At 38.2% G+C, this 25,284-nt stretch overlaps 1 protein-coding gene across 21 annotated transcripts in view; it reads right to left on the bottom strand.

Annotated features, from left to right (window-relative positions):
• Window positions 1-9,037: 9,037 nt before the first annotated feature.
• enc (encore) overlaps window positions 9,038-25,284 on the bottom strand; it is a 188,324-nt gene continuing 172,077 nt past the window's right edge. For 17 of the 21 annotated variants that reach the window (XM_067756599.1, XM_067756598.1, XM_067756595.1 and 14 more), the window contains 7 exons: window positions 21,872-22,293; window positions 21,634-21,812; window positions 20,841-21,191; window positions 20,296-20,770; window positions 11,293-13,469; window positions 10,836-10,941; window positions 9,038-10,765 (listed from right to left, as the gene is read on the bottom strand). In XM_067756599.1, the coding sequence (XP_067612700.1) occupies window positions 10,701-10,765; window positions 10,836-10,941; window positions 11,293-13,469; window positions 20,296-20,770; window positions 20,841-21,191; window positions 21,634-21,812; window positions 21,872-22,293 (3,775 nt within the window). In that variant the 3' untranslated portion in view covers window positions 9,038-10,700. The remainder of the gene's footprint in view (window positions 10,766-10,835; window positions 10,942-11,292; window positions 13,470-20,295; window positions 20,771-20,840; window positions 21,192-21,633; window positions 21,813-21,871; window positions 22,294-25,284) is intronic. The other 4 variants (XM_067756611.1, XM_067756614.1, XM_067756608.1 and 1 more) reach the window with 4 other exon arrangements.

Raw genomic sequence — 25,284 nt, forward strand, 5'->3', positions numbered from 1 at the left:
GCCACATTCAACAAAAACTCGAAAGCTGATTACTCGCCTTGTGCAACCCACAGTCTCAATTTATGTGGTGTTGATGCTGCAGAATGTTGTACGGCTGCAATTACTTCTTCGGAGTTGTACAAAAATGTTTTACTATTTTCAGCAGTAGTCCACAACGATGGGACATCCTCAAAAAAATGTACCGAGCTCTCTTCATAGTCTTTCAAACAAAAGCCAAATTTCACTGCGCAAGCATATGAAGATGTTACCGGCATTCTCAAGTATATCAACAAGTTCGAATGTATCTTGCTGTCCTCAATTTGGTTCAAAATACTGACTACCATTAATGAAAGAAATGTGGTCCTCCAAGCTAGAAACGCCACCATAGATGTTGAGGTCCGATATCTAGATGTCTTAATAGCTGATTTGAAGTTGATCAGGAACCAATGGGATACAATTTTAAACGAATGCAAAACAGTTGCTATTCAATTGAACATCTCGCCAGTTTCCGGACATTCGAAAGAGAAAACCCAGAAGATGTTCTGAAGATAATTTAAATCAGATGATTACGGACGATTCAGAGTCTGATTTTAAAAACAATACATTCCTGGCGATCGTTGATTCGGTACCCAGCTAGAATTTTTTGAAAATTTTTATCAAAAAATATTAAAAATCATACCCCCATATGATTGAAAACGTTCAAATTTAAAAGTATTTTTTATTCCAAAATCAATGCATCGTGGTGAGAAAGGTGTACCTTAAATGTAGTTATTCTTGAATAATCATTTATGATTCATATTTTTAAACACTTCTTATTCTTTTTTTCATCATACTTGATATTTTTGGAAGATTATGCTTTACTTGTTTTGGAATATTTCGATTACTTTTCACAATCATTTTTTGATCATATCTAAGAACATTTTTCAATCATATTACATTATGTTTTGAAATCATTTGTGAATACGATTATGATTAATTGTTCCATCATATTTAATAAATAATTGATTACTATATAATAATCATAGTCTGAAAAGACTAAGAAAGTTGATTGAAAAATAATTTTAAATTTTGGATCACCGAAGGTAAACAAATTTAATTCAAAAGTTATTCCAAAATATGATTGAAAAATTGTTTATAATAATAAAATAAAATAATTTTTTATTATTTGTTTTGTTCAAATGTATAAAAAATCAGTATTTAGGCGCAAGGAGTAATCAAATTGTATTGATGACCCTTATCGCGAAGTTCACGCGGAAAAGTGTTCGCCTTCACTTCTTTTGTTCGGGTGAACTTTTTCCGCCTATCGGCAATTTCGGGCGAACAAAAGTTCACTTCGAAACAGCTAATGCTCTATTGTGAATTAGCAGTGAACAAATAATTTGCTTACAATTGTGTAAATTTTGTAACCTAGCATATATTTCCTTAAAATACAACAAAAATAGAAAAAAAATTTATAAAAGAATGTTTAGTATTACACTTAGGTTGGTATTGATTGAGCGCGATTGGAATATAAATGTGAAAGCGATTCGGAGGCAATTAAGGGACAGTTCTAACCTTTTGGAGCTAAGTGATTCACTGTAAGCTAGAAATTACTACTGTCAGCACTTTTGAATAACAATTTTTTTTCAATTAGCTTTCGCCAATATTACAGGCTAAACAAGCCGGCATTCTAATATTTGCTAGATATTCTTACCAACTCCTTGTCACCACTGAAGCAAGAACGTGGAGTTCCACCAATTGTAAAGTTGAGTACATGTCTTCGTTTTTCTGCATAGGGAAAAGGCGTTGGAAAGAACGAAGTGGGTCTTAGCCAATCTTGTTTCAGTGAGGTCCTCAACATTTTGGAACCACAATGGATAACTTGGCCGACTGATACGTTGTCATAAAAAATAGAATTTACATACTTAGCAATACAGGAATTTCACTTTTTTCCACTCAGCTTCCGATTGTGCATTATTTATTGATTTATTTCTAATAATAAAAGTACAATAAAAGTAAATTAAATAAAATAAATTTTCTTTTCCTCTCGTTCGACTGTAAAATATATGTGAATAAATTTGGGTTTCCCCGCTGTTCATTTCGCCCGAAGAAAGAGTTGCCGATAAGGTGAAATCTTTTTCGAACACGAAAAATTTTTTCGCCACCCTCTCTGTGAATCTTTTCGGGTGAAAATAAAACTCGCGATAAGGGTGGGATATGTAGGGAAATTCAAAATTTATTCACTTTAATGCTGAGTGGGTAATCACTGGCATTACTGAACGATTTGCAGCTATGAGAAATTTGAGCGAGACGTTTTCCTTTTTGTGGCAATTTGAAGACATGGATGAAACTACGGTTCGGTCGAAAGATACAAGTCAGACGTTTCTCAAAGCCTAGAATGCGAAATAATTCACTTAAAAGACATTTACGAAGCAAATTTTGATAAAGGTCTGTCACCACTGGATTTGCTAAATGCCACTCTGTAGCTAGTGCAGAACGTTCTTTCAGCGTCCATGCAAGAATCAAAAACTTTCATAGATCGTGTTCATCTAAAGAGCGAGTTTTAGGACTTGTCTTGAATCCGTTTTGCCAACACAGTTAAATTTTGATATTATTATAAACAATTTTGCAGCGAATAAAGTAAGAAAAGCCACTCTTTGATATCCGAACCTTCTATATTGAATAATTAAAATTTATAATCATCATTAAATTTATCAGAAATGTATTAAAATGTTACCAAATAACTAGAAAAGATTATTTGAAACAATATGTGGCTGTTAAAAGAGAATTTTATTTCTACGTTACAATAAAATAGTATAAATAGTAAATATTCTGTGTTAATTTTATTTTCAGCTCTTAGTCCAAAAATCGTTAGTTGATGTGGCAAACATTTTTTTTGGTGTAATCAATAACGATTCATGAATGAGACGTCATTAATTCAAATTAATCAAATGTATTAGTGGATGTTTTATAGGGGGCCCGTGAATTGTTTAGTCCCGGGCCCGCATTTTCTCTCTACGGCCCTGGTGGGTAGTATCGATGGGACTCACGTTCACATAATTTCACCTATTTTGGCTGCATCCGAACTGCGCCCTGCCTCGTCGAACTTCGAGATTTCGCTTCAGAAGTTCAAAAAGTTGTTCAATGTAATCCTTGGTTGAAAACTTGTTTTTTCTATAAATGCGTACAAAATTGCTGATTATAAAGTTTGTCTAAATTAATTAAAAAAAGGTTTAATTACTCGCTTTCCATTTTTTAAATTTTTTTTTTTTTTGGCAACGTTTTAAAAAGAGTATCAAAAGACACGTTTCGACATCCATTTTAAGAATCCGAAAGCGCAAATTAAAAATTTTATTTCTATCGAAAGATATTTACAAAAACCCATAAAATTGCCCAGAGAGAGTCCGATCCATAGTTTTTTTGCACAGAACACCTTTCTGCGTTGGGGCCTTCGGCCGCGATTTGTAAAAATAACCCTGGATGGGTCCAACACCTTTCTCCATTGGTGTGTACAAAAAATCTGGCAAAATACAACAACCCCATGAAATTTTCAACCGAAATGATATGACAGAAATGAAATTTTTAATTTTTGCTTTCGGATTCTAAAAACGGAGGTCGAAACGTGTCTTTTGATACCAATTTTGAAAATTTTTGTTAAAAATTAGGTGGTGAACCGTCTTGTAAAACTTTACCTTTTTTCCAAACAACTGCAAAATTGTATGAGAGAACTGCTTGTAATCAGTTGTCAGATTTTGATGTCTTTGACAACTACACCAACACAAAGTTGTAAAGGGTAATGTCACAAAAAGTCGTAAGACTAGCTAACTTCAACCGACATTTTTTTTGACAGGTTGAGTTGTATCTGTAATAATTGCAAAATTCCAACTTGAGTTGTAAACGGTAATAGCGGCATACAATTTCGAACAACCGCAGCCGGTTGGACTGAATACTGGTTGTAAGTAACTTCACGAACCGAAGGTTGCGTTTGAAAATTTATAGTAACACATGATTTTGTTTTTGTTTTCCAATATTAATTGTTTATTTAAATAAATTTCATATCAATAAACATAAATAATAATAATAATAATAATAATAATAATAACATATTCTCTAATATTGGACTTTCATATTTTTTTGCTTTGTTTTTGTTTTCTATAATATATATATATACGTATACATATATGTATATTAAATATTTATATATATAATTATAATTAATATAAATAAAGTATATGGCTTATATAATAATAAACTACACGAGTAGGTGTTAGTGTCTATTTGTATATGTGTCTGTAAGTTTTTCAGCGGTTTAGTCTATTGCATAATTGTTTGCCGGTTTTTTACCACCACCAATGGTTGCTTATTGACACTGTTTAGTATGGGCGTTTTTGTTGTAGTTAGTATTTGTCCGAAAGAGTCGGGTTGGGTCACAAGTTTTCATTGACTATTTTTATCTGTTTTTGCGAAGGGTTTTTTGTAGGAAAAAAAAAAAATGATTGAGTTTGCATAAATTGATAGAACTCATAATTGGGTATTTTGAGAAAGTTTGCATAGAAACAAAATATCTGGGGCGATTAACGCATGATTAGTGATTTTCCAATATGTTGCAAATATGTAAATCATGTATGCCTCTTAAAGCCGGATGTAGGAAGTTTAGGGCCAGCGGCACACTGGCCTTTCGAGGTGATAGTTAAGTATGTACTCTGAACGAGCAGCTTTTCATGGCAGAAATACACTCGAAGTGTTTGCACCAAAGCCGAGTAACCATGGTTGTGTGTGGAATTTCGCAATTTTTCTCTTATATAAATAACTGAAAAAAAAAAAAAGAATTTTGAAGTTGATTTTTCCCGGGCCATGAACACAGGACCTTGAGTGTGGTGGGCGAGCACGCTGAATATATGTACATCCAGGCAAATTTTATCCGTTTTACGAAGTTCTGGGCTTTCGAAGTCCGAAATTGAACCTCCCGTAGCTATTCCCTTTCTCTCATTTGTATGGTGTACTTTTTTTCTTTGAAAAGTTGTTATGCCAGATTCAGTTTACACAAAAAAATCGAACCAATTTTGTTCTACTACCGTTTAAAATTATTTGAGACCGAAAATTGTATCGCGTTTGAAAGAACATAATACCTTTTAAAACTTCTCGGATTTCCGAAACAATTCAGAGGTATAATTTTTAAAATCTATTTCGGTGTTGTACGATGGCAAAACCCAGATATTCGAAAAAAATTTTAAAACGTACACTCTTAAGATTTTTTTAGATGTTGTACAATGGTAAAACTCAGATCTTCAAAAAAACTTTAATCAATGAATGTGCAGTTTTCTCGGATTGGAAAACCGAAAATTCTGTACATAACAGGAGTTGTACGATAGTAAAAAGCAGATCTTCGAAACAATTCAAAGCTAAAAGTTTTTTAATCTTTTTCGGTGACAAAAATTAGATCTTCAAACAAATTTAGAGCCAAACATTCTTAATAATTTCGGTGTTGTACAATATTCGAAAAAATTAGAGCCATAAGTGTTTGAACTTTTTTCAGTGCTGTACGATGGCAAAAATCAAATCTTCGAAGAAATTCAAAGCCATAAATTTTTGAACTTTTTTCTTTCCTCTTAAATACTTAAACTTGCAAAGACAAATTTTGCTTTATTTTAAATGCAATAACTAAAAATATATACATCAGAACGGTTTCAATTTCAAGCTTCGAAAGCACATGCTAATGTTTCGGAGACTAACTTCGAAAAACTGAGAAACTACTTTTTGGCTTATGGCTCGATCTTTTTAAGAAAAAGTGCTACAATACCCACCTCAGTACCAATACATTTCCGAAGTGAAGGATATACGAAGTCTATAGCTAGGGTTTGTACTATTTTTAATTTCCTGCAGGGGGCTTTTTAAGTTTTAAGAAGCATTTTCCTTTTTAATACAAGTGTAGAAATATATTATTTTGAGTTTCGTAGGGTCATAGTAATGTACTAGAGGCAAATTTCGAATAACTTAAAAATCGTTTTTGTTAAAGTGTTATTGATACTATTTTGGAATTTGATAGTAATTTTACTACAGGGCTTACGCTGGGATTTTAAAAACCACTTTTGAACTTTCCTTTAACTAAGCAGTTGTAATAGAATTTGGTATTGAAATAACATTTTAAAAAACCACCTTTTTTGTTTTTTATGAATTTTGGTGTAAAATTTCACATTCGAACATGGCATACTTATTGTATCAGGTCTTTGCAATTTAAAATGGTATTATAATCGAGTTCGACATACTTCTTCTTTCAGGTATTTGAATTTTAAACTGATTTTGAATTCACTGGCATTTGACTTCGAAAAAAGATTCCCCACTGTGGAAAAAATTAAAAATTTAAATTTATTTTAAAATGTGCCAAACAAAGGAATGCTACAAACGGCTGTGCAGTAGTACGAGTGTGCAATAGACGCCATATTTATGCAGTTTGTAGTTAATTTACATAAATAAACTATCATTTCGTTTTTAAAACTATGACAGTTAATTTATTTTTTTGGTTTGTTTAGAATTTTTATATAATAATAATTTTTTTAATTGTTTTTATAATTTTCAAGAAATATAAATTTTTAAGTCTTCACATTTTATCATGCCAGATGTGTGCGTAAAAATGCTTAATAGATAACAATATATAAATATTTGTTTTTAAGTTAGAAAACAATTGTATAAGCTACATACATATACATACATAATAAATTTTCGAAATAGAAATTTTTATTGTTCTCAAATGTGAATACTGTACATTTATTAAAGCTTTCATACAACTTACAAACCGCTTTTTAAATAAATTTTGTGATAACGTCTGCACACTTTTTATTTCTGCAACTACTAATATTTGTTACTGGGTTCAATGATCACTCATACGCCGTATAGCACAGCAAGCACGTTAAATACATATAATGGCAGATGCTCTCTCTGGTAGGTTTAACTATTACGTGTATGTGGGTGTGTGTGTTTTGGTTGTATGTGCATGTATGTATGTCAGTTTGTAGTATAGAAAATTATTATGTTGAGTTTTGAAGTTATTTATGGAATAGTATAGTTAGCCGATATACATACATACATCATCATATGTGCTATGTTCTTTATGTTTCTTCTTTAGTTTTTTATAATATGTATTACTTAATTTTTTTATTTCCTTTGTATTCTGTTTATTTGTTTAAATTTAATTTAGTACACATTTTTACGTCTTTTATTATTCACTAGGTGTTGTTTACTCATTTTTGTTCTTGTTTTTGTTAAACTATCATTAGGATTATTGTTATTATTATGTATAGTAAAATTGTTTACATACTATTAAATTATTATTACTTTAGCTTGTAATTATATATGTGTATATTATATATAATTATATAATATGTATATTTTTTAAAGACACTGACTGTTTGACTGACTATATTGAGCTGAATTTGGCATTGATTTTACGCTTTTGGGCCATATGTAGTTGCCTTCTTCTATCTTTTATTGGCTTAGTATGGTTTAACTTAATTTAGCTGGTATTTTTTTTTTTTTTTCTTTTTTTTGTGCACATATAATTGTTACAAGCTCTGTACATTTAGAAAATAGACTGTGTATAATATATACATAATTAAAATAATAACTTAATTTCTGGGTTAACAGAAAACCTTGCATTTGTTCGACGTGTCGCTTGAGTCACCTTTTTCCTTAATAATGTCAAAGATGTAATGATTTAAGACTGAATCATCGTTCTGGTTTAGACTAATTTTTTATTTGTATTTTACTCAGTCCTTTCTCAAGTTTTTAACAGAATGGAAAAAGTAACCAGTAAAATGTAAAAAAGATATTTCTCCGGACATGAGCAGTGAATGCGGCTTTACTGACTCATTCTGAGTTGTGACTACTGCATTCACAGACTGCGTTGCTTGCAAATTTAAGTAAAATAAGAGAAATAATAACACAATGCTGCTAATTCAATATTTCTCTGGGTATTTTTGGGCGTTTATGAAAAATATTCTGAGGAAGGGCGTTTTCGAACTCACAGCCGAAATAGGGAAATAAACCACCCATCCGGCGATTTTTTTTGTCAAAGGAAGGGTGTTGCAAATTGTTTCTTAAACTTAATAACTTCAGCATATTAAACCACACAAGTATATGCTCTGCTTGAAATTAATAGTTCAAGAGCTGACATGGAAAATTTGAAAGAATTTCAGAAAGGTTAATACTTTCAAACTGTGATTCATTTTGGTTATGGAAACTCGGTACCGTGAAAGTAGAAAAATTAACGGCAAAATTAAAAAATGTAGGGCAGTGGCTCCAGTCGAGGAAATATAGTATTAAACTAGAATTACTTGGTCAAATAAACAATTTGTCGCTATCAAATCGATTTGTTCCACGCCTGAACTTCCACAGTGAGCACTTTCAACAATTGTCGAAGACAGGAAAGTAGCTACGAATAAAAGAACAACAAAAATTGGGTTTATTCCTGTATTCATGTTCGAGTTCGATGTATAAGTGAGGCTATCAGCGCAAAAGTGGTGTAACCCAAGATTTATTTTCGTTTCGACTCTGGTGTAAAGTGGCTCTTTATCTTCGTTATGCTCCATGCAAATAGTAGAAATCCAAGTCTTATACATAAATATGTGCTGCCTAAATGTCATGCATTTCAGACGAAATTGCATAGTCAGCAAAAGCTGAGTACACTATTTGTTTTTTAGTCCAGGGTGCCACCACTTTTGCGCTTAATGCCACCAATATGACATCCGATTTCACTATGGCCTCACTATACAATTAAAAATACCTGCAAAATTTAATTAAAAATAAGGAACCAATTAAAAATATCTGCAAAATTTAATTTAAAATAAGGAACACCAATTAGTAATAATGATTATTAAGAATAATAATATTTAGCTATGTAAATAGTTTATAACACTTAAAATAATTTAAATTTTTTACAACTTTTAACAAGAAAACAACTTAACATCTCCAATTCCTATGAATCTGTAACCAATTTTGAACTAAGCCAATAATTTTGTGTGCCTTTAGAATTTGTTATTTTTTTTTTTCTTTTTTGTTTTTATTTTTTCTAAGCATACAAACGTACCTGCATTTTTCATCTAAACTATACCCCATTGCATTTATATAACCAACTCAGAAATGGTATGTTTTAACTATTTGTATAATTTACTATTGATTTGAATATTTTTCCCAAAGAAGTCAAATGTTAGAGCAGCATGAATGGATCTTTTTCTCAAAATTTGTTCATATCTCTTTTAAAAGTTCTGAAGTATCGAAAATTTAATAATTTTTTTATCTCTTAGAATTGGCATTTTTTAAATTTTTATATAATTTTGCTCTCATTTCAATGCTTTTCTCCCTGAAATCTAATATTAAAGCAATATAAATCTACGTTGTGAAATTTGCTGTTTATTTTTTATTTATTTATTTATTTATTTATAATTTTTTTATTTTTTTTTTAGTCTTAAATAAAAAAATTAATATACAGTTTTGCGGCCATTAATTTCAAGCCTAACAAAGCGCATCTGTCAATATGTTTGGAAATCTCAATGAATTTAGAGGTTTTTTTTCAGATGATCCAATCAGAAGAAAAATTCTAAAAATTCAACGCGGTTTTAAGCGACTAAGGCTTAAGCCTAATGCACTAAGACTCAAATGCACTTTCGGTTTTAGATTTAAAATACAAAATAAATTTAAAAACAAATTATTTATTTTTACTTTCCAAAAGCTTAAGAATATAGATTCTCAGGACTCTGAAATAGGGTTTCTAAAGGAAAAAAATTTCTATCAAAAGAAATTATATGTATACATAATTGAAACATATCTATTCTGAGTGGGTGATATATAAATGAATTTTCGTATATTAGCACGTCTTTCTTATTTTACGCTAATTTCGCATTTTTCCTTACCAAAACACAACTCAAGAGTCAGTCTCTTTTTATTTGTGTCATTCTCATATCATATTTTTATTATATTCTTTTTTTACCTATGGATTCGTCTTTATGTACTTTGTATTCGTTTTTCTAATGTTTACATATGTATGTATGTTTGCTTTTTTCAGCAAATGGCACGACCTATTTTTCAATATATACCTATGCATAAGTATGATACACTCTCCCTCCTCCATTTTCTTCGCTTTTTCATTACTATATCCATATGCATGTGGAAGATTCATAGTTTGTATGTATGTATGTATGTATGTTGCAATGCTTTTCAAATGTTTTGTGGATTTCTTTTTAGTGATTTATGTTTGCGAATTTCATTCATTGATTAATGCCAAAATTGGGGAATATGGATTTTTTCAAAAATTCTTTTTTTCGCTGTAAAATGGCCCGGAAATTATTGTTTTTTTTTTTTTTTGTGTGAAAATTTCGCTGCTGTTCTGGTTAAATCTCTTTTCTAATTAAACTGTTTAGTAATATAATTTTGTTATATTTTTTTGACTGCTCGACTTTTCTTTTTTTGCTAGTTTGTGGCTGCTGTCCTTGTTTTTTTTTGCTGCTTTTTCTTCACTAATATTTTATTTTGTTTAAATTATTGTTTATCTACGCATACGCTTCGCTAGTTTAGTTTATTTTAATTTTTATGTTTTTTTTCTTAAACTTAGTTTTAGTTTTGGTATAGCGTCATCGCTTGCATATTCCTTCTTCTCTTGTCTCAGTTGCAATGGGGTTTCAGTTTTATTGAAATTTATTTCTTGCACTGATTTTCTTTGTGTTTGCTGCTTGCTGGTAGCTCAGCTTCGTTTAGCGCGGTCGTGTGCCCTTATAGTTGGGATTCGGATGACGCCCCTGCGCATGCCGCGGTGCAGCTGAAAATTTATTTGAAAACAGTTTTAGTTTTTTTAATGTCGCAAGGTATTGAAAAATCATTTGCCTCACCAGGTATCATCATGTTGACTGTAGGATACATGCCAGCGATGGGTGCCATTGCTGGTCGCAGCTCCGTTGAAGGCGAACGGCGGCTGTTCTGTAGAGTGACTGAGGGCTAAAAGTAAAACAATGCATGTTTTAGTGTTTTTTTTTATACCCAGTGGTGACGGCACACCACTATTTTCGAGCATTAACAATTGTAGGAAATCCTAATTCTAAAAGAATTTCACGAAACAAGTCCGAAAAACTTTTCCATACCGAAACCTTTGTCCGATTTCGAAAGAGTAACGTTAAGCGAAGAGTAATCAATTCGAACAAGTAAACAAAAAAACAGGAACCAAAAAATTAAACAGAATAAAACTTGTACCTAAACTGAGTTAAATCTCCTTCTTCTCTTGAGTGTCAATGACCATGTAATTCATGTCAAAAAATGTTTGGTTGTACGCATATTATTACAAAAACTTACGTGTGCAAAATACGTCTGACCATATTTGATGTAGACTCCTGATGCACCTGGTTGGTAAGCGCTCAATAACGGCTGATGATGTGCCACCGTGGCCGCAACAGCAGCAGCTGCTGCATTCGCCACCTCTGCGGCGGCTGCACCACCTAATACAGCTGCTGTAGTCGCCTGTTGTGTACCTGCAAGACCGGCTGCCGCGCCGCCAGAAGCATGCTGCAAATGCGGTGGAATGTGTGTACCACGTGCTTGTGTAATATACAGCGGTGTACCAGTTGCTGTTGCTACTGTTTGATGATGATTACCACCACCAATCATATTTCCACCAGCGAAGCTTACGCTCGCGTTCACATAACCACCAGTCGCTGTAGTGTGATAGTAATTGGGCGTGTTTGTACCACCACCGCCACTCGAACCGACTACACTATTCGGTGACGTATTACTGCTATGATCATTACTGCTTGAATTGCCAGTGCCTGGCGAGTTTCGTTGCGAAGCGGTACGCCGAAATTCATAAGAAACACCGCTAGTGCTGCCCTTGTGACGGAAAGACGGTGCTCCTGCATTTAAGCGTATTGGCGGCTTGGCATCTGATGATGTGTTATTGTGATGTACATGGTAGCTGGTATTGTTATTGTTGGTTGCAGCAGAAACGGTTGGGCCACTACCGTAGCTGGGCGGACCACTAAGAAGTGGCGTTTGTGGTTTATCTCCGCCGCCACCACCACCGCCACGTTTGTTCATGCCATGCGGGCGCGTTCCTTGGTAACCAACGCCACTACTACTGCCACTATTAGGTGAGGATCGCGTATCGTTGTTGCCACTCAGTAGTGGTGGCTTGCCATTCGATCCACCATTATAGGATGTGTTAGAGTTTTGACGACTTATCGTATTGTTTGGATACGATGGTGGTTTTTTATTGCCACTAGTATTTGTATTATTGTTGTTGTTGCGCTTATCATGTTGTACATAGTTGCCATGTGGACTGCTCATAAGCGCGGTGCTGCCATCGGAACCACCACCACTCACAGTATAATATTGTGGTGTCGAACTACCACTGTATCCACCATTCGCGTTCATAACGGGAGGTGTGGAGAAGAGTGGAGGATTGCGCGAAGCTGTTTGTGTAGGTACAGAGTGTGGCGTACTGGGCGCCGATTGTGAAGTACTACCACCACCACTATAGACGTTCGTTCCATTATTTGCATTGCTCGTACCTGTTGGTGTTGTGTGAGAGATGGCTGTGAGCGTACTTGGATCGACAATTGGTATGGCAGCTGGTCCCGGTGTATGTACGTTGCTGTTATTGCCATGTGTATGTTGCTGATGTGCGGCAGCAGTCATGGGCGGGTGATGGTGTGTATAAAATGGGGTGATCACAGCAGTATGTTGTGCATGCGCAACACCATTAGCCATACCGGAAGCAGTTATTTGTGAAGGTGCTGTTTGTTGGGGAGTGCCTGGTGTATGAACGGGTGGCGTCCCAACTGTAACACCTGCTGCTGTACCAGTAGCGGCAGCGATAGCAGCAGCAGATCCGGCTGGTGCATATGGGAATATGTTCGCATGAAGTAGTGCCGCATGTTGAGGAAGTGTATACATAGCTGTTGCCGGTGCCGTACCGTTGCCAACGCTGAGATCTGCAGATGTGTTCGCTGCTGCTGCTCCTGCTTGCGTAGGTGCTAACGTGAGTGTGGGTACTGCATGGCCCAATTGATATGTCGTAGGTGCACTTCCGTTGCTTGGTATAGTTGCTGTAACCAGCTGATGACCACTATTCTGATGGTTGGTATAATGCAAAGAGTTCGGTCGCTTTACACGCCCCGTTCCATAGTATGTTGTACCACTATGCGTTTGATAGCTGTTCGTGGATGTGGCAACATTACCGCCACCATGATTGACGCCAGTGTAAACGATGCTGCCATTACTGCTACTACTGCCGCTTCCTAATGTACCTGCGGTGGTGATTGAGGACGACGGTCCAGCCGCCGCTTGGGCTGCAACAAGTCCATTGGTGATATTTATACCGCCGGCGATGTGTGGTCCGGCCACTGTTTGGGCGGTTGCTGTTGTAGGTGGTTGTGGCTGTGGTGGTGCCGATAAAAGTGGAGTAGCGGCAACAGCATTCGTGAGCGCTTGTTGTGGTACATAGTAAGTTGTCATCGGTTGGCCCCAGTAACCTGCTGGAAATGAAAAGCAGAATATGTATGTATATAGATTGCAATTAGAAGTTTTTGTGATTACACTGGTCTACAACCAAAATGTACCAGAGACATCATTATGAAATTCCTATGTAAAATCACCTCCTGATTCCGAAAATCAAGGTTATTTTTATGATACGTTTTTGAGATATTTACGAATAACCGTTAAAAAAAAAAAAAAAAATTGGGTCCACTTAATCATATATATCTCAATTGAGCAATTCCAATACGGTTTAAAGCTTTTAAAAGGTAATAAAATTTGCCATAAACTGTAAATACAACACTTGCTAGGCCCTCCAGATTCAAGGATAACAAACAATCATTACGGATTTGTTCAATTTTTTTTGTAATAATATAAAAAAAATTGTACTTTGCGAGGAATGATCTCGAAAACTTTTTATTTTTTTGCAGATTTTTTTTCTCTAAGCTCTGTTTTATTACAAAAAAAAAAAAAAAAAAACAAAGGAAATAAGCTTTCATTCAACAAAATTGATGGACTAATACAAAAGTTATAAGAATTCAAGCAAATATATCCATTTAATAAAGTACAATTTTTTTTTATATTTTTACAAAAAAAATTGAACAAATCCGTAATGATTGTTTGTTATCCTTGAATCTGGAGGGCCTAGCAAGTGTTGTATTTACAGTTTATGGCAAATTTTATTACCTTTTAAAAGCTTCAAACCGTTTTGGAATTGCTCAATTCGTTTTGAGATATATACGATTAAGTGGACCATTTTTTTTTTTTTGAGAAAACGGTAATTCGTAAATATCTCAAAAACCTTACCATAGAAGAAAAACAATTGGAGTTTGTGATCCAGTGTTATCTTCATTATCTTTATCTTTGTTTTTATCTTTATAATTGTCTTTTTCTTTATCATTGTCTCTATCTTCAGCATTCTCTTTATCTTTATCTTTTTCTGACATATTTATGTTGTTGTTGTTGTTGTAGCAATGCTTCGCCCCACCTAACAGCCGCGACCGATCACAAATTGTCATCAATATCCTCTAACGGGAGTCCAAGGAAAACTTGCCGTTTCAACAGGGGTGGACCATAAGGAAAGGGGTGTTAGAGGCGTTGGTTCCACATTACAATTAAAGAGATGGTTGGTGTCATGTGGGGACACATTGCAAGCGGGGCATACATTTTGTATGTCGGGGTTGATTCTGGATAGGTAAGAGTTTAACCTGTTACAGTATCCAGAACGAAGTTGAGCAAGAGTGACACGCGTTTCCCTGGAGAGTATGCGTTCCCCTTCCGCGAGTTTTTGATACTTTTCGTTAAGTACTGGATTCACCGGGCAATTCCCGGCATAAAATCCGACGCCTGTTTATGGAGTTCACCAAGAACCTGCTTGTGTTTTTCGCTTCATAGGGCTGGGTTCGCAGGTACCGTATTTCCTCAAAATGCTTACGGAGATGACTCCTTAGGCCCCTAGGCGGTGCTGGTTCGTCAATCCGATGTCTGTTGGGATGCCCAGGTTTCTGGGTATTCAACAGAAACTGTTTGGTCAGCATCTCATTCCTCTCCCTGATGGGGAGTATTCTCGCCTCATTATGCAGATGGTGTTCTGGGGACATAAGAAGACAGCCCGTGGCGATTCTGAGAGCAGTATTTTGGCAGGCCTGTAGTTTCTTCCAGTGGGTGGTTTTTAGGCTTGGCGACCATATGGGTGACGCGTAGCACGTAATCGGCTGGCTAATTGCTTTGTATGTGGTCAAGAGCGTTTCTTTATCTTTTCCCCAGGTACTGCCAGCAAGGGATTTGAGGATTTTATTACGGCTCTGAATTCTTGGAACAATTTCGGTTGCGTGCGCACCAAAATGTAGATCCTGATCAAACGTCACACCCAAGATTTTGGGGTGTAGGACAGTCGGTAGCGTAGTGCCATCGACGTGGATGTTTAATATGGTCGACATTTGGGGCGTCCATGTTGTAAATAAGGTCGCGGAAGATTTAGTCGGTGACAATGCCAGGTTTCGCGAGGCGAAAAAACTGGAGAGATCAGGGAGATAGCCGTTTATTTTATTGCATAGCTCATCGATCTTTGGGCCTGGGCGATTGTGACTCCTTCCGGTGGTGAAGGTAGCTTAGATATGTAGAAATTAAACAAAAGCGGGGATAGGACACCACCCTGTGGCACCCCTTGTTTAATTCTCCTTTGTTTTGATGTTTCGTTTCTGAATTGCACCGATGCCTGCCGACCACCCAGATAATTTGCGGTCCACCTTTTAAGACATGGGGGAAGGGTAGACCCTTCCAGGTCTTGCAGTAACGAGCCATGGTTGACCGTATCAAAAGCTTTTGATAGGTCTAACGCTACGAGTACTGTTCTATGGTGGGGATATTGATTCAAACCGCAATTTATCTGGGTGCTAATGACATTTAGCGCGGAGGTAGTGCTATGGAGTTTTCTGAAGCCATGCTGATGAGGGGCTAGCTGCAAATGTGCTTGGAAATAAGGGAGCAAAATGGCTTCAAGCGTCTTTCCCACTGGCGATAGGAGAGATATCGGACGATATGACTCACCTACGTTAGCTGGTTTCCCAGGCTTTAGTAGCGGGACCACCTTGGCCATTTTCCATTTCTCGGGTATGACAAAGGTGGAAAGAGACAGGTTGAAGACATGCGCTAAATATTTGAAACCCTCTTTCCCTAGGTTTTTAAGCATCGGCATGGCTATGCCGTCTGGGCCCACTGCTTTGGATGGTTTAGCGCGACCAATGGCGTCCTCAACCTCTCTAGCGGTGATGGTAATTGGTGACGCGCTGAGTTTGTGTTTATGTGCGTGTCTATTGGCTCTCCGTCTATCTTTGTCGACCGTAGGATGCATTATATATTGTCGGCAGAAAGCGCTCGCGCATTTTTTCGCATCCGACAGCACCTTATCGCCAAAGGCGATGGAAACTTTGTCTTTGTGCTTAGTCGGATTCGATAGGGACTTTACGGTGGACCAAAGTTTACCTACACCGGTAGAGAGGTTACAACCTCTTAGGTGCTCTTCCCATTTCGCCCGCTTGTGTTCGTCCACAAGCAATCTGATGCGTTGGTTTATATCCCTTATTTGGGGGTCGCCTGGATCAAGCTGTCTTATAAGGTCGCGTTCCCTCGCTAAGCTCGCGGCCTCCGCCGGGAAGTGGGGCCGGATTTCGGGAATTCTCCCGGCGGGAATGAAATGTGCCGAGGCGGATTCAATGACCTTACGGAAGGCACGCTCCCCTTGGCGGGCATCAGTCGGGATAGGGAGGGCAGCAAAGCTGCTGTCTGTTGCAGATTTATATTCTTCCCACTTTCCTTTTTTGAAGTTTATGAAAGTGCGTTTTTCGGTGACGATGAAGTCGGCGGTACGTTCGAACGAAATAAGTATGGGCAGGTGGTCGTATGCCAATGTTACCATCGACTGCCAGTTGACGCAGTTTACGAGTTCTGCGCTCACGATTGAGATATCTGGCGAGCTATGACAGCTTCCTACCATACGTGTGGGGGCGTCTCCGTTTATTGTGCAGAACGTCGTTTCGTCTATTTGATCCGCCAACATCTCACCCCTACTGTCCGCCCGCAAGTTTGAATGCCATAGGTCGTGATGGGCATTGAAATCGCCTAAGATAATGCGATTGTTGCCAGTGAGTAAGGCCTCGATATTAGGGCGGTATCCACTGGGGCAACAGGTGACAGGAGGGATGTAGATGTTGATGATTTCTAGATTTGCATCGCCTGACCGGACAGATAGGCCTTGACGTTCTAAGACATTGTCACTGCGGTCGATGCCAGGATCAAATATATGATATTGCACAGAGTGGTGTATAATAAACGCGAGGCCGCCTCCATTTCCGCACTCGCGGTCTTTCCTGTGGACATTATAACCAGAGCAGGTCTGCAATGCAGATCTTGCTGTGAGTTTAGTCTCTTGAATCGCAGCAATGCGGATGTTGTGCCGCTTCATGAAATCGACCATCTCCGTGATCTTCCCAGTTAGTCCATTACAGTTGAACTGCAGAATTCTGAAGTGCATGAGGGGTGACGCCGCCACTCTAGGGGTAAGTGAGGGGTGACTACGCCTAGGTTGTGGAAAGCCAGGACGCAATTGCTGTTGTGGCCTTGGGACTGGGCGCCCTTGGGCAAGCATTGGGGTACCCGGATGATTTGGGTTTGCGACCTGGCAACATGGGGCGATGAAACCCGTCGAGGGGTTGCCGTCGCGGAGACCAGAACATCTAGGAAAGTGGCACCACCCAAGGCAGGAGCTGCATTGAGCGGATGTCGCAAACCTATATATTCTGTGCTGGCAGACGGTGCAAACGGAGGCAGGGACTAAGAGTCTGTTTCCCTGACCTGCACGATTGCTGCCAGAAAAGAGGGGGGGAGAAGAAGACGGGGGCAGGGGCTGATGCTCAGCATTGCTACCAGCTCTACTACGAAGGTAGTAGTTATGAGTGGTATCAGCTGTTTGAGTTGTTGGCGCCGTGGGGCGCGAGCAGCAGCGGGTACTTGTTGTGGCTTGCTGAGCAGCGAAGCTGCTGGAAGGTAGTGGGGATACGCTTAGGCGTAGACTACGGGACGCCCTTGGGCGTGAGCAGCAAGGAGCCACAAAAGATTTATAAAAGTTACGTGGACGTCGGGTTTTGGGATCAAGCCCAGAACAACCTGTCCGATGCAACCATCCCTTGCACGAGACACACTGAACAGAGTATGACCGTCCTAAAAAGATTCTTTTCTGGCAAATGCAGCAAAACCATTTCTCAGGACCGGGGTCAGGAGACGGACCCGGATTGGGTTCGATACCTTCCCGGAGTAAGAGAATATGTAGCAGTCCTGCTGCAAGGAGCTGCTGGGAGGATGACAATTTGTGGGAGGGACGAAACAAATTAAATGGGGTCACACTGAAATGACAGTCCTTGGTCGGGAAAAATCCCGAGTCGCTCCGGTACATAGAACCGACTGCCTTGGGAAGCGTCCTCAACCTCTTTAGCGGTGGTGGTGATTGGTGACGCGCTGAATTTGTGTTTATGTGCGTGTCTATTGGCTCTCCGTCTACCTTTGCCGACCGTAGGATGCATTATATATTGTCGACAGAAAGCGCTCGCGCATTTTTTCGCATTCGACAGCACTTTGTCGCCAAAGGCGATGGAAACTTTGTCTTTGTGCTTAGTCGGATTCGATAGGGACTTTACGGTGGACCAAAGTTTACCCACCGTGGTGTGATGGTAGCGTGCTCCGCCTATCACACCGTATGCCCTGGGTTCGCACCCCGGGCAAAAGCAACACCACAATTTTAGAAATAAGGTTTTTCAATTAGAAGAAAATTTTTCTAAGCGGGGTCGCCCCTCGGCAGTGTTTGGCAAGCGCTCCGGGTGTATTTCTGCCATGAAAAGCTCTCAGAGAAAACTCATCTGCCTTGCAGATGCCGTTCGGAGTCGGCATAAAACATGTAGGTCCCGTCCGGCCAATTTGTAGGCAAAATCAAGAGGAGCACGACGCAAATTGGAAGAGAAGCTCGGCCTTAGATCTCTTCGGAGGTTATCGCGCCTTACATTTATTTTATTTTTAAAGTTTACCCACATCGGTAGAGAGGTTACAACCTCTTAGGTGCTCCTCCCATTTCGCCCGCTTGTGTTCGTCCACAAGCAATCTGATGCGTTGGTTTATATCCCTTATTTGGGGGTCGCCTGGACCAACCTGTCTTATAAGGTCACGTTCTCTCGCTAAGTTTGCGTTCTCCGCCGGGAAGTGGGCGGCACTTTCCTTTTTTGAAGTTTATGAAAGTGCGTTTTTCGGTGACGATGAAGTCGGCGGTACGCTCGAGCGAAATAAGTATGGGCAGGTGGTCGGATGCCAATGTTACCATCGACTGCCAGTTGACGCAGTTTACGAGTTCTGCGCTCACGATTGAGATATGTGGCGAACTGTGACAGCTTCCTACCATACGTGTGGGGCGTCTCCGTTTATTGTGCAGAACGTCGTTTCTTCTATTTATCCGCCAACATCTCACCCCTACTGTCCGCCTGCAAGTTTGAATGCCATACATCTAGGAAAGTGGCACCACCCAAGGCAGGAGCTGCATTGGGCGGATGTCGCAAACCTATATATTCTGTGCTGGCAAACGGTGCAAACGGAGGTAGGGACTAAGAGTCTGTTTCCCTGACTTACACGATTGCTGCCGGAAAAGACGGGGGGGGGGGGGGGGGGGGGAGAAGACGGGGGCAGGGGCTGATGCTCAGCATTGCTACCGACTCTACTACGAAGGCAGTAGCTGTGAGTGGTAGCAGCTGTTTGAGTTGTTGGCGCCGTGGGGCGCGAGCAGCAGCGGGTACTTGTTGTGGCTTGCTGAGCAGCGGGGCTGCTGGAAGGTAGTGGGGGGCGCTTAGGCGTAGACTACGGGACGCCCTTGGGCGTGAACAGCAAGGAGCCACAAAAGATTTATAAAAGTTACGTGGATGTCGGGTTTTGGGATCAAGCCCAGAGCAACCTGTCCGATGCAACCAACCCTTACACGAGACACACTGAAAAGAGTATGACCGTCCTAAAAAGATTCTTTTCCGGCAGATGCAGCAAAACCATTTCTCAGGACCGGGGTTAGGAGACGGACCCGGATTGGATTCGATGCCTTCCCGGAGTAAGAGAATATGGAGCAGTCCTGCTGCAAGGAGCTGCTGGGAGGATGACAATTTGTTGGAGGGACGTAACAGATTAAATGGGGTCACACTGAAATGACAGTCCTTGGTCGGGAAAAATCCCGAGTCGCTCCGGTACATAGAACCGACTGCCTTGGGAAGCGCCATATGACATATTTATCTTTATCGTCCTTACCATTATAAGCATACGGATACCCAATCGGGTAAGTGGTCATCGGTATTTGCTGCAATTGCCCATTTGGTGGCGCTGCTGCTGCTGCAGCAACCGTTGCCCCGCCAGTTGTAAATTGATCGCTCGAATAAATCAACTGCCCCGGATATATGGGCGTACCATTGGCGGTGGCAAATTGTGCCGTCGGATATGCGGCTGCAACTGGTACCATTGTTGCTGTATTTCCTGCTGCTGCTGCTGCTGCTGCTCCAGTCGGATATATGGCTTGCGCTCCAGGTGGTATAAGACCGGTGGCATCGGTACGCTGTTGATTTGTATCAAAGACAGGCATAAAATAGCTCTGAACTTCGCCCTCCTGCAAAACAGACAACGAATTGAATTGACATTTCAACTGTTTCTGTGGGGCGTGGCTTACAACTGGCGGTGGTGGATAGGCATAAACCATGCCCTGGGGAATGGCATAAACGCTACCATCAGGCTATAAAACATAAATGGATTATGAATTAAAAGGAATTGTGCTACAAAAGTGATTAGATTAAAAATTTTACCCCTTGCTGATATGTTGTGGTGCAATAAGGTGTACCACCAGGTGTTGCTGTAGTATGAAATACCGTTGAACCATCTGGTGCCTGATAGCTTTGCGTATATGTCCACGTAGTGGATTTGGATTCTTCAGAAGAACGATTCTTTGGTTGCGTTGTTGAATCGCTGGTACTGAAAGGAGTTGAGCGCGCTGAATGTGGTGTTTCACGATGTAGCGGTACATTGTTGACACTATTTGTGGGCGTTTGACTTGATGGTGGTGGTGGTTGCATTGTTACTGCTGTTACTGGTGCAGCTGCTGTAACAGTTGCTACAACTGATGCTGGTATATTGGCGTTATCCACTGGAGCATAGTTCTGTAATATAAATAAAGTTTACATTCAAGGTATAAAATTGTATTTACTTCACATTAGGGAGACTCTAGTTTTTTAAATTTTAAGGTTTTGTCTAGAACACCCTTATACAAATTTTGGTTAAACCCATCAGCAACTAGAAATATTGAATTCATTGGTTTCGGGATAGAAGGACATGAAAAACTAACTCAATAAAGATACATAAACTCAAACATTAGTTGGGATAGTGAAGAATCTTAATTTCGAGTATGAAATCACAAGGAGTTTTATCTAGAAGGCAATCCTGCATAGGGGAAAAATTTGCAGCCATGAGATAACTGGAGCTTTGCTTGCTGAAGTGACAAAACAGCTTGAACTGGTGCTTGTATGCATTAATTGTAATTTTTTTCATCATACAGATGATGGTGGCACCCGAGTAGACATGATTTCAGTTTTTTCTACTTACCTCATGCTTTGGCAATTCCTCTTTGTCGCCTGGAATATTCGGACTCGTTGCTTGATTCTTAAACTTTTGTACTTCAATGCGATCATAACTTTTGGTGGAAGTTGTTGTTGTAATACTCAAACAACCGGTGGCAGATGTGTTATCGCATTCATCAGCACTCAATTGGGTGGATGCTTCTACTAAAAAAAAAATTACGTGTTTTAAACCAATATACGAATGTGAGAAACTCGACACTTACCCTCAGAGGCATTTATGGGCATTTCCATGCTTATTCCATCGCAATTAATATCACCACAAATGGCCATTGTCTGTGTGGAAGATTCAGACATGGTTTCGGCTAATGGTATTGTGGTAGCGCTTTCATTGCTTGATGCAGTTTTGCAACATGTTTGTTGTTGTGGCGTTGGTGTTACTGCTGGTGATGCAATTGGTGATGGAGATGCCATTTGTTGTGTCACTTTATTTTTCTTTGTATTGAAATCTTGTGTTTGTTGTTGTTGTGGTGGTGGTATCTGCTGTTGTTGTGTTTGCGTTTGTTGTGGTTGCATATGCTGCGGTGATGGTTGTGGTGCATAGCTCACTGTGTTGCTGGTTTGATTTGGATGGTATGCACCTTGTTGGTTGGGTGGCAGATTGGACGGGTCAAAGTGATAAATTGAACTGCAGTTATATAAAAATATAAAAAAATTGAAGTCGTTGGTGAGTGTTAACTATGGGCAAGAATTTAAAAAACTTTAATACATATTATTGTGTGAGTGTGAAATAAGCAAATATTTAAAAATAAGCAATTAAATACTACATTCGTTTGTATTTACAGTTCTATTTGGTATACAAAAGGACAACAACTGTTTTAAAGTTTAGAGTAACAAAGTTATTTTAAATCAAATTATATATGTATGACTGTATGGCGGTTAATAAACTTTCTGACAATATCTCCATAGAGAACTGCGTAGAAAGATGCTTTGCTTACTAAATATAATATTTTTTGTCAGTGTATTTGAGGGACAGCCTATCGCTGGTCTACATCCCGACAGTGTGAAAACCAGCCGGAGTGGTTCTTATAGCTTCTAGATCTGATAGCTGTGTTACTCCTAATAGCTGGTAACTTAGCCTGGCGAGAGCACAGTAAATGCTCGATCGTTTCCTCCTTCACCTAGCAGTTCAACCCAAGTTTTGTTTCAAAATAGATTTTAGAAACATGAAAAACGTAAGGTATCTACTCCTGAATTTTTTAAACTTGCTAATTTTTTGTATACAAATTATTTTACGTGGCTAATGTTCTATGGTTTATAACGAAACGGCATGTTATTGCTCTATTCGGCCAGAAAAACTAGCACTAAAAAATATGTACAAACATTAATGAGTTTAAGTAATTAATAATAGATATAAAACATTAAAAATACATTTACAAACATAAATACATACAATTGTGTGTAAAAATATATTGTCGCCTTAGAGTGCAAGCCGGCCATCTAAAAAGGAATAATATATCTTGGAATATTACTCTATCTTAGAAAAAGTTTCAAAAATGCTCTATTTCAGGATTAATTTCAAAAACACCCTATTCGCGGACTTGGTTGAAGAATGCATTATCTCATGTCTAAATGTATTGAATTTTGATAGCCGTTCTTGAAACAAATTCTAATACAGGGCGTGTTTAAAAAAAAAAATTGAGATAGGGCGCTTTTGAAACGGCAGCCGAGATAGGGCGATATTCCGCGCAGAAATCGATATATAATGAATGAAAAATACACTTTTGCATAAAAAGCAGTTAGCTCAATAAAAACTTTTTACTCTTTCACTTATATTCTAGAAATGATTCAACTATTTGATTGGTTGTGGTACCGTTTTCTGTTCTGTCAAAGGGAATCAAGAACAAGTGTACACTCTAAGTCGAAGATTGATAATAATAAAATAATTATAAAATATTAATTTCTAAAAAAATTTATGCTGCAGTCTAGTTGAAGCGTTGCCGAGTGTTTGCATTTAAAACGTGACTGATGCGCTTGATGTTGAGTAGGATTAGTACTTATTATTATTATTTTTTTTTGGCTGATAATTTACGAAAACGCTTTTTGCTGCATTTTCACACATATCTAATCATAAACGTCAAAACGGCTTAAGCGACAAAGTTTACAAAAGTCTTGATAAAAGTTGATTACCTTTAATCATATCGCACACCTAGATTAAAATAGCGATGAAGTAAAAAAAATTGCAATGTTCAGAAAAAGGTAAAAATTGGCTGCTTCTTCCACATGTGCAAATGCAATTTTTATTTTTTACAAAGCATTTTAAACTTGACCAGTGGCGGTATTGATAAATCGAGTATACCATTCGATATATATTGAATTAGGAAAGTTGGAGGTACTCATGACCTCGCAATTTCAGAATTTTGAGTTAGGTGTGCTAAATGCATTAGCTGCTCAATGTTTAAAAATCTTCTATAAAGCTTTAAGCGCTTAAGTCTTTTTGGCGATTATGGCTCGATATATGCATAGCTAAAAATTTTGAAAAAAAAAAATTGCGACAGCAGAAATGATATTTATTACACAAAGTTTGCAAAAATGTTATAAGGCATAGCGTGAAATGGTGAATCGAAGCTTTAGAGAAATTAATAGCACAGATATAAATAAAAGTGTTAAACATTTGTAACACTATAGCATGAAAATCTAACACAGTACAATGCACAATAAACACAGAGGGATTGTCATATGAACACACGTCTTTACAATACGTTGGAGGACCCAATATAGTAAACCTTTAAGTAAAATTACTGCCGAAGTGCGACTCCATTTTTTAAGTAAACTTCTAAAGTATTTTGATGTTACTTTTCTTGAGACTTGAACCTAGTTCCATCGGTATCGTATGTGAGTACACTATCTCCATACCAAAAAGCAAGTATGCCCTAAAAAATATGTAGTAGCTTCGACCAAATATTAAAATAATGAGATTAATATGATTCAAGCGTGACATTTTAAACAAGAAAACAGTACAAAGAGAGTGCAAAAACTCCAAAAAATTTGAGAAGTGTGCTTTGAGTTTACAGCAGATATCGTAATTTCTTGGTTTAATTTCTAATGTGCCCGAAGTATCTGGTTCTAATCTTGAAGTCAGTTTGTTTTGTTTTAGTTTGAAAGGAAAGGAAAGAAAAAAATAGAAACCAATCACAAAACGGGAACCGGAACGGAAACCTGGCGGCGTGCAATCAAAGTGCTAATGGTTTGTTGTCGATAACAACGGCTTTCGACGAGTTATCGATTTGTTATTAAATTATTAACGTTTTGCTATCGCAATGTAACAAACGTAGCCGATAAGTTGTGGCTTTTTTTATCAACGGGTTATTGGCTTATTATCAAAAACTTATCGATTTACTAGCGAAAAATATTCATTTGCTTTCGAAAAGTTAGCGGAGTGGTTCTTGTTGTTGTTGTAGCGACAATTGGGTCGGATATATATATATTGCGCTGGCAACCCCTTGAGAGGGTTGCGCTACACAACCCCTCGAATCAAATTGGTCCTTTAGTGAGCTCTTATGATAGGCATACCTACCGCGGGTAATTTTAAGCCACCTAACCCGCTGGGACAAGTTATTGGAGTATTATCCTTGAGTTACCACAGCTGTTATTGTTGTTGTTGTTGCTGTAGCGATAA

The sequence above is a fragment of the Eurosta solidaginis genome, chromosome 5 (assembly GCF_040869045.1).
Source record: "Eurosta solidaginis isolate ZX-2024a chromosome 5, ASM4086904v1, whole genome shotgun sequence".
NCBI lineage: Eukaryota > Metazoa > Arthropoda > Insecta > Diptera > Tephritidae > Eurosta > Eurosta solidaginis.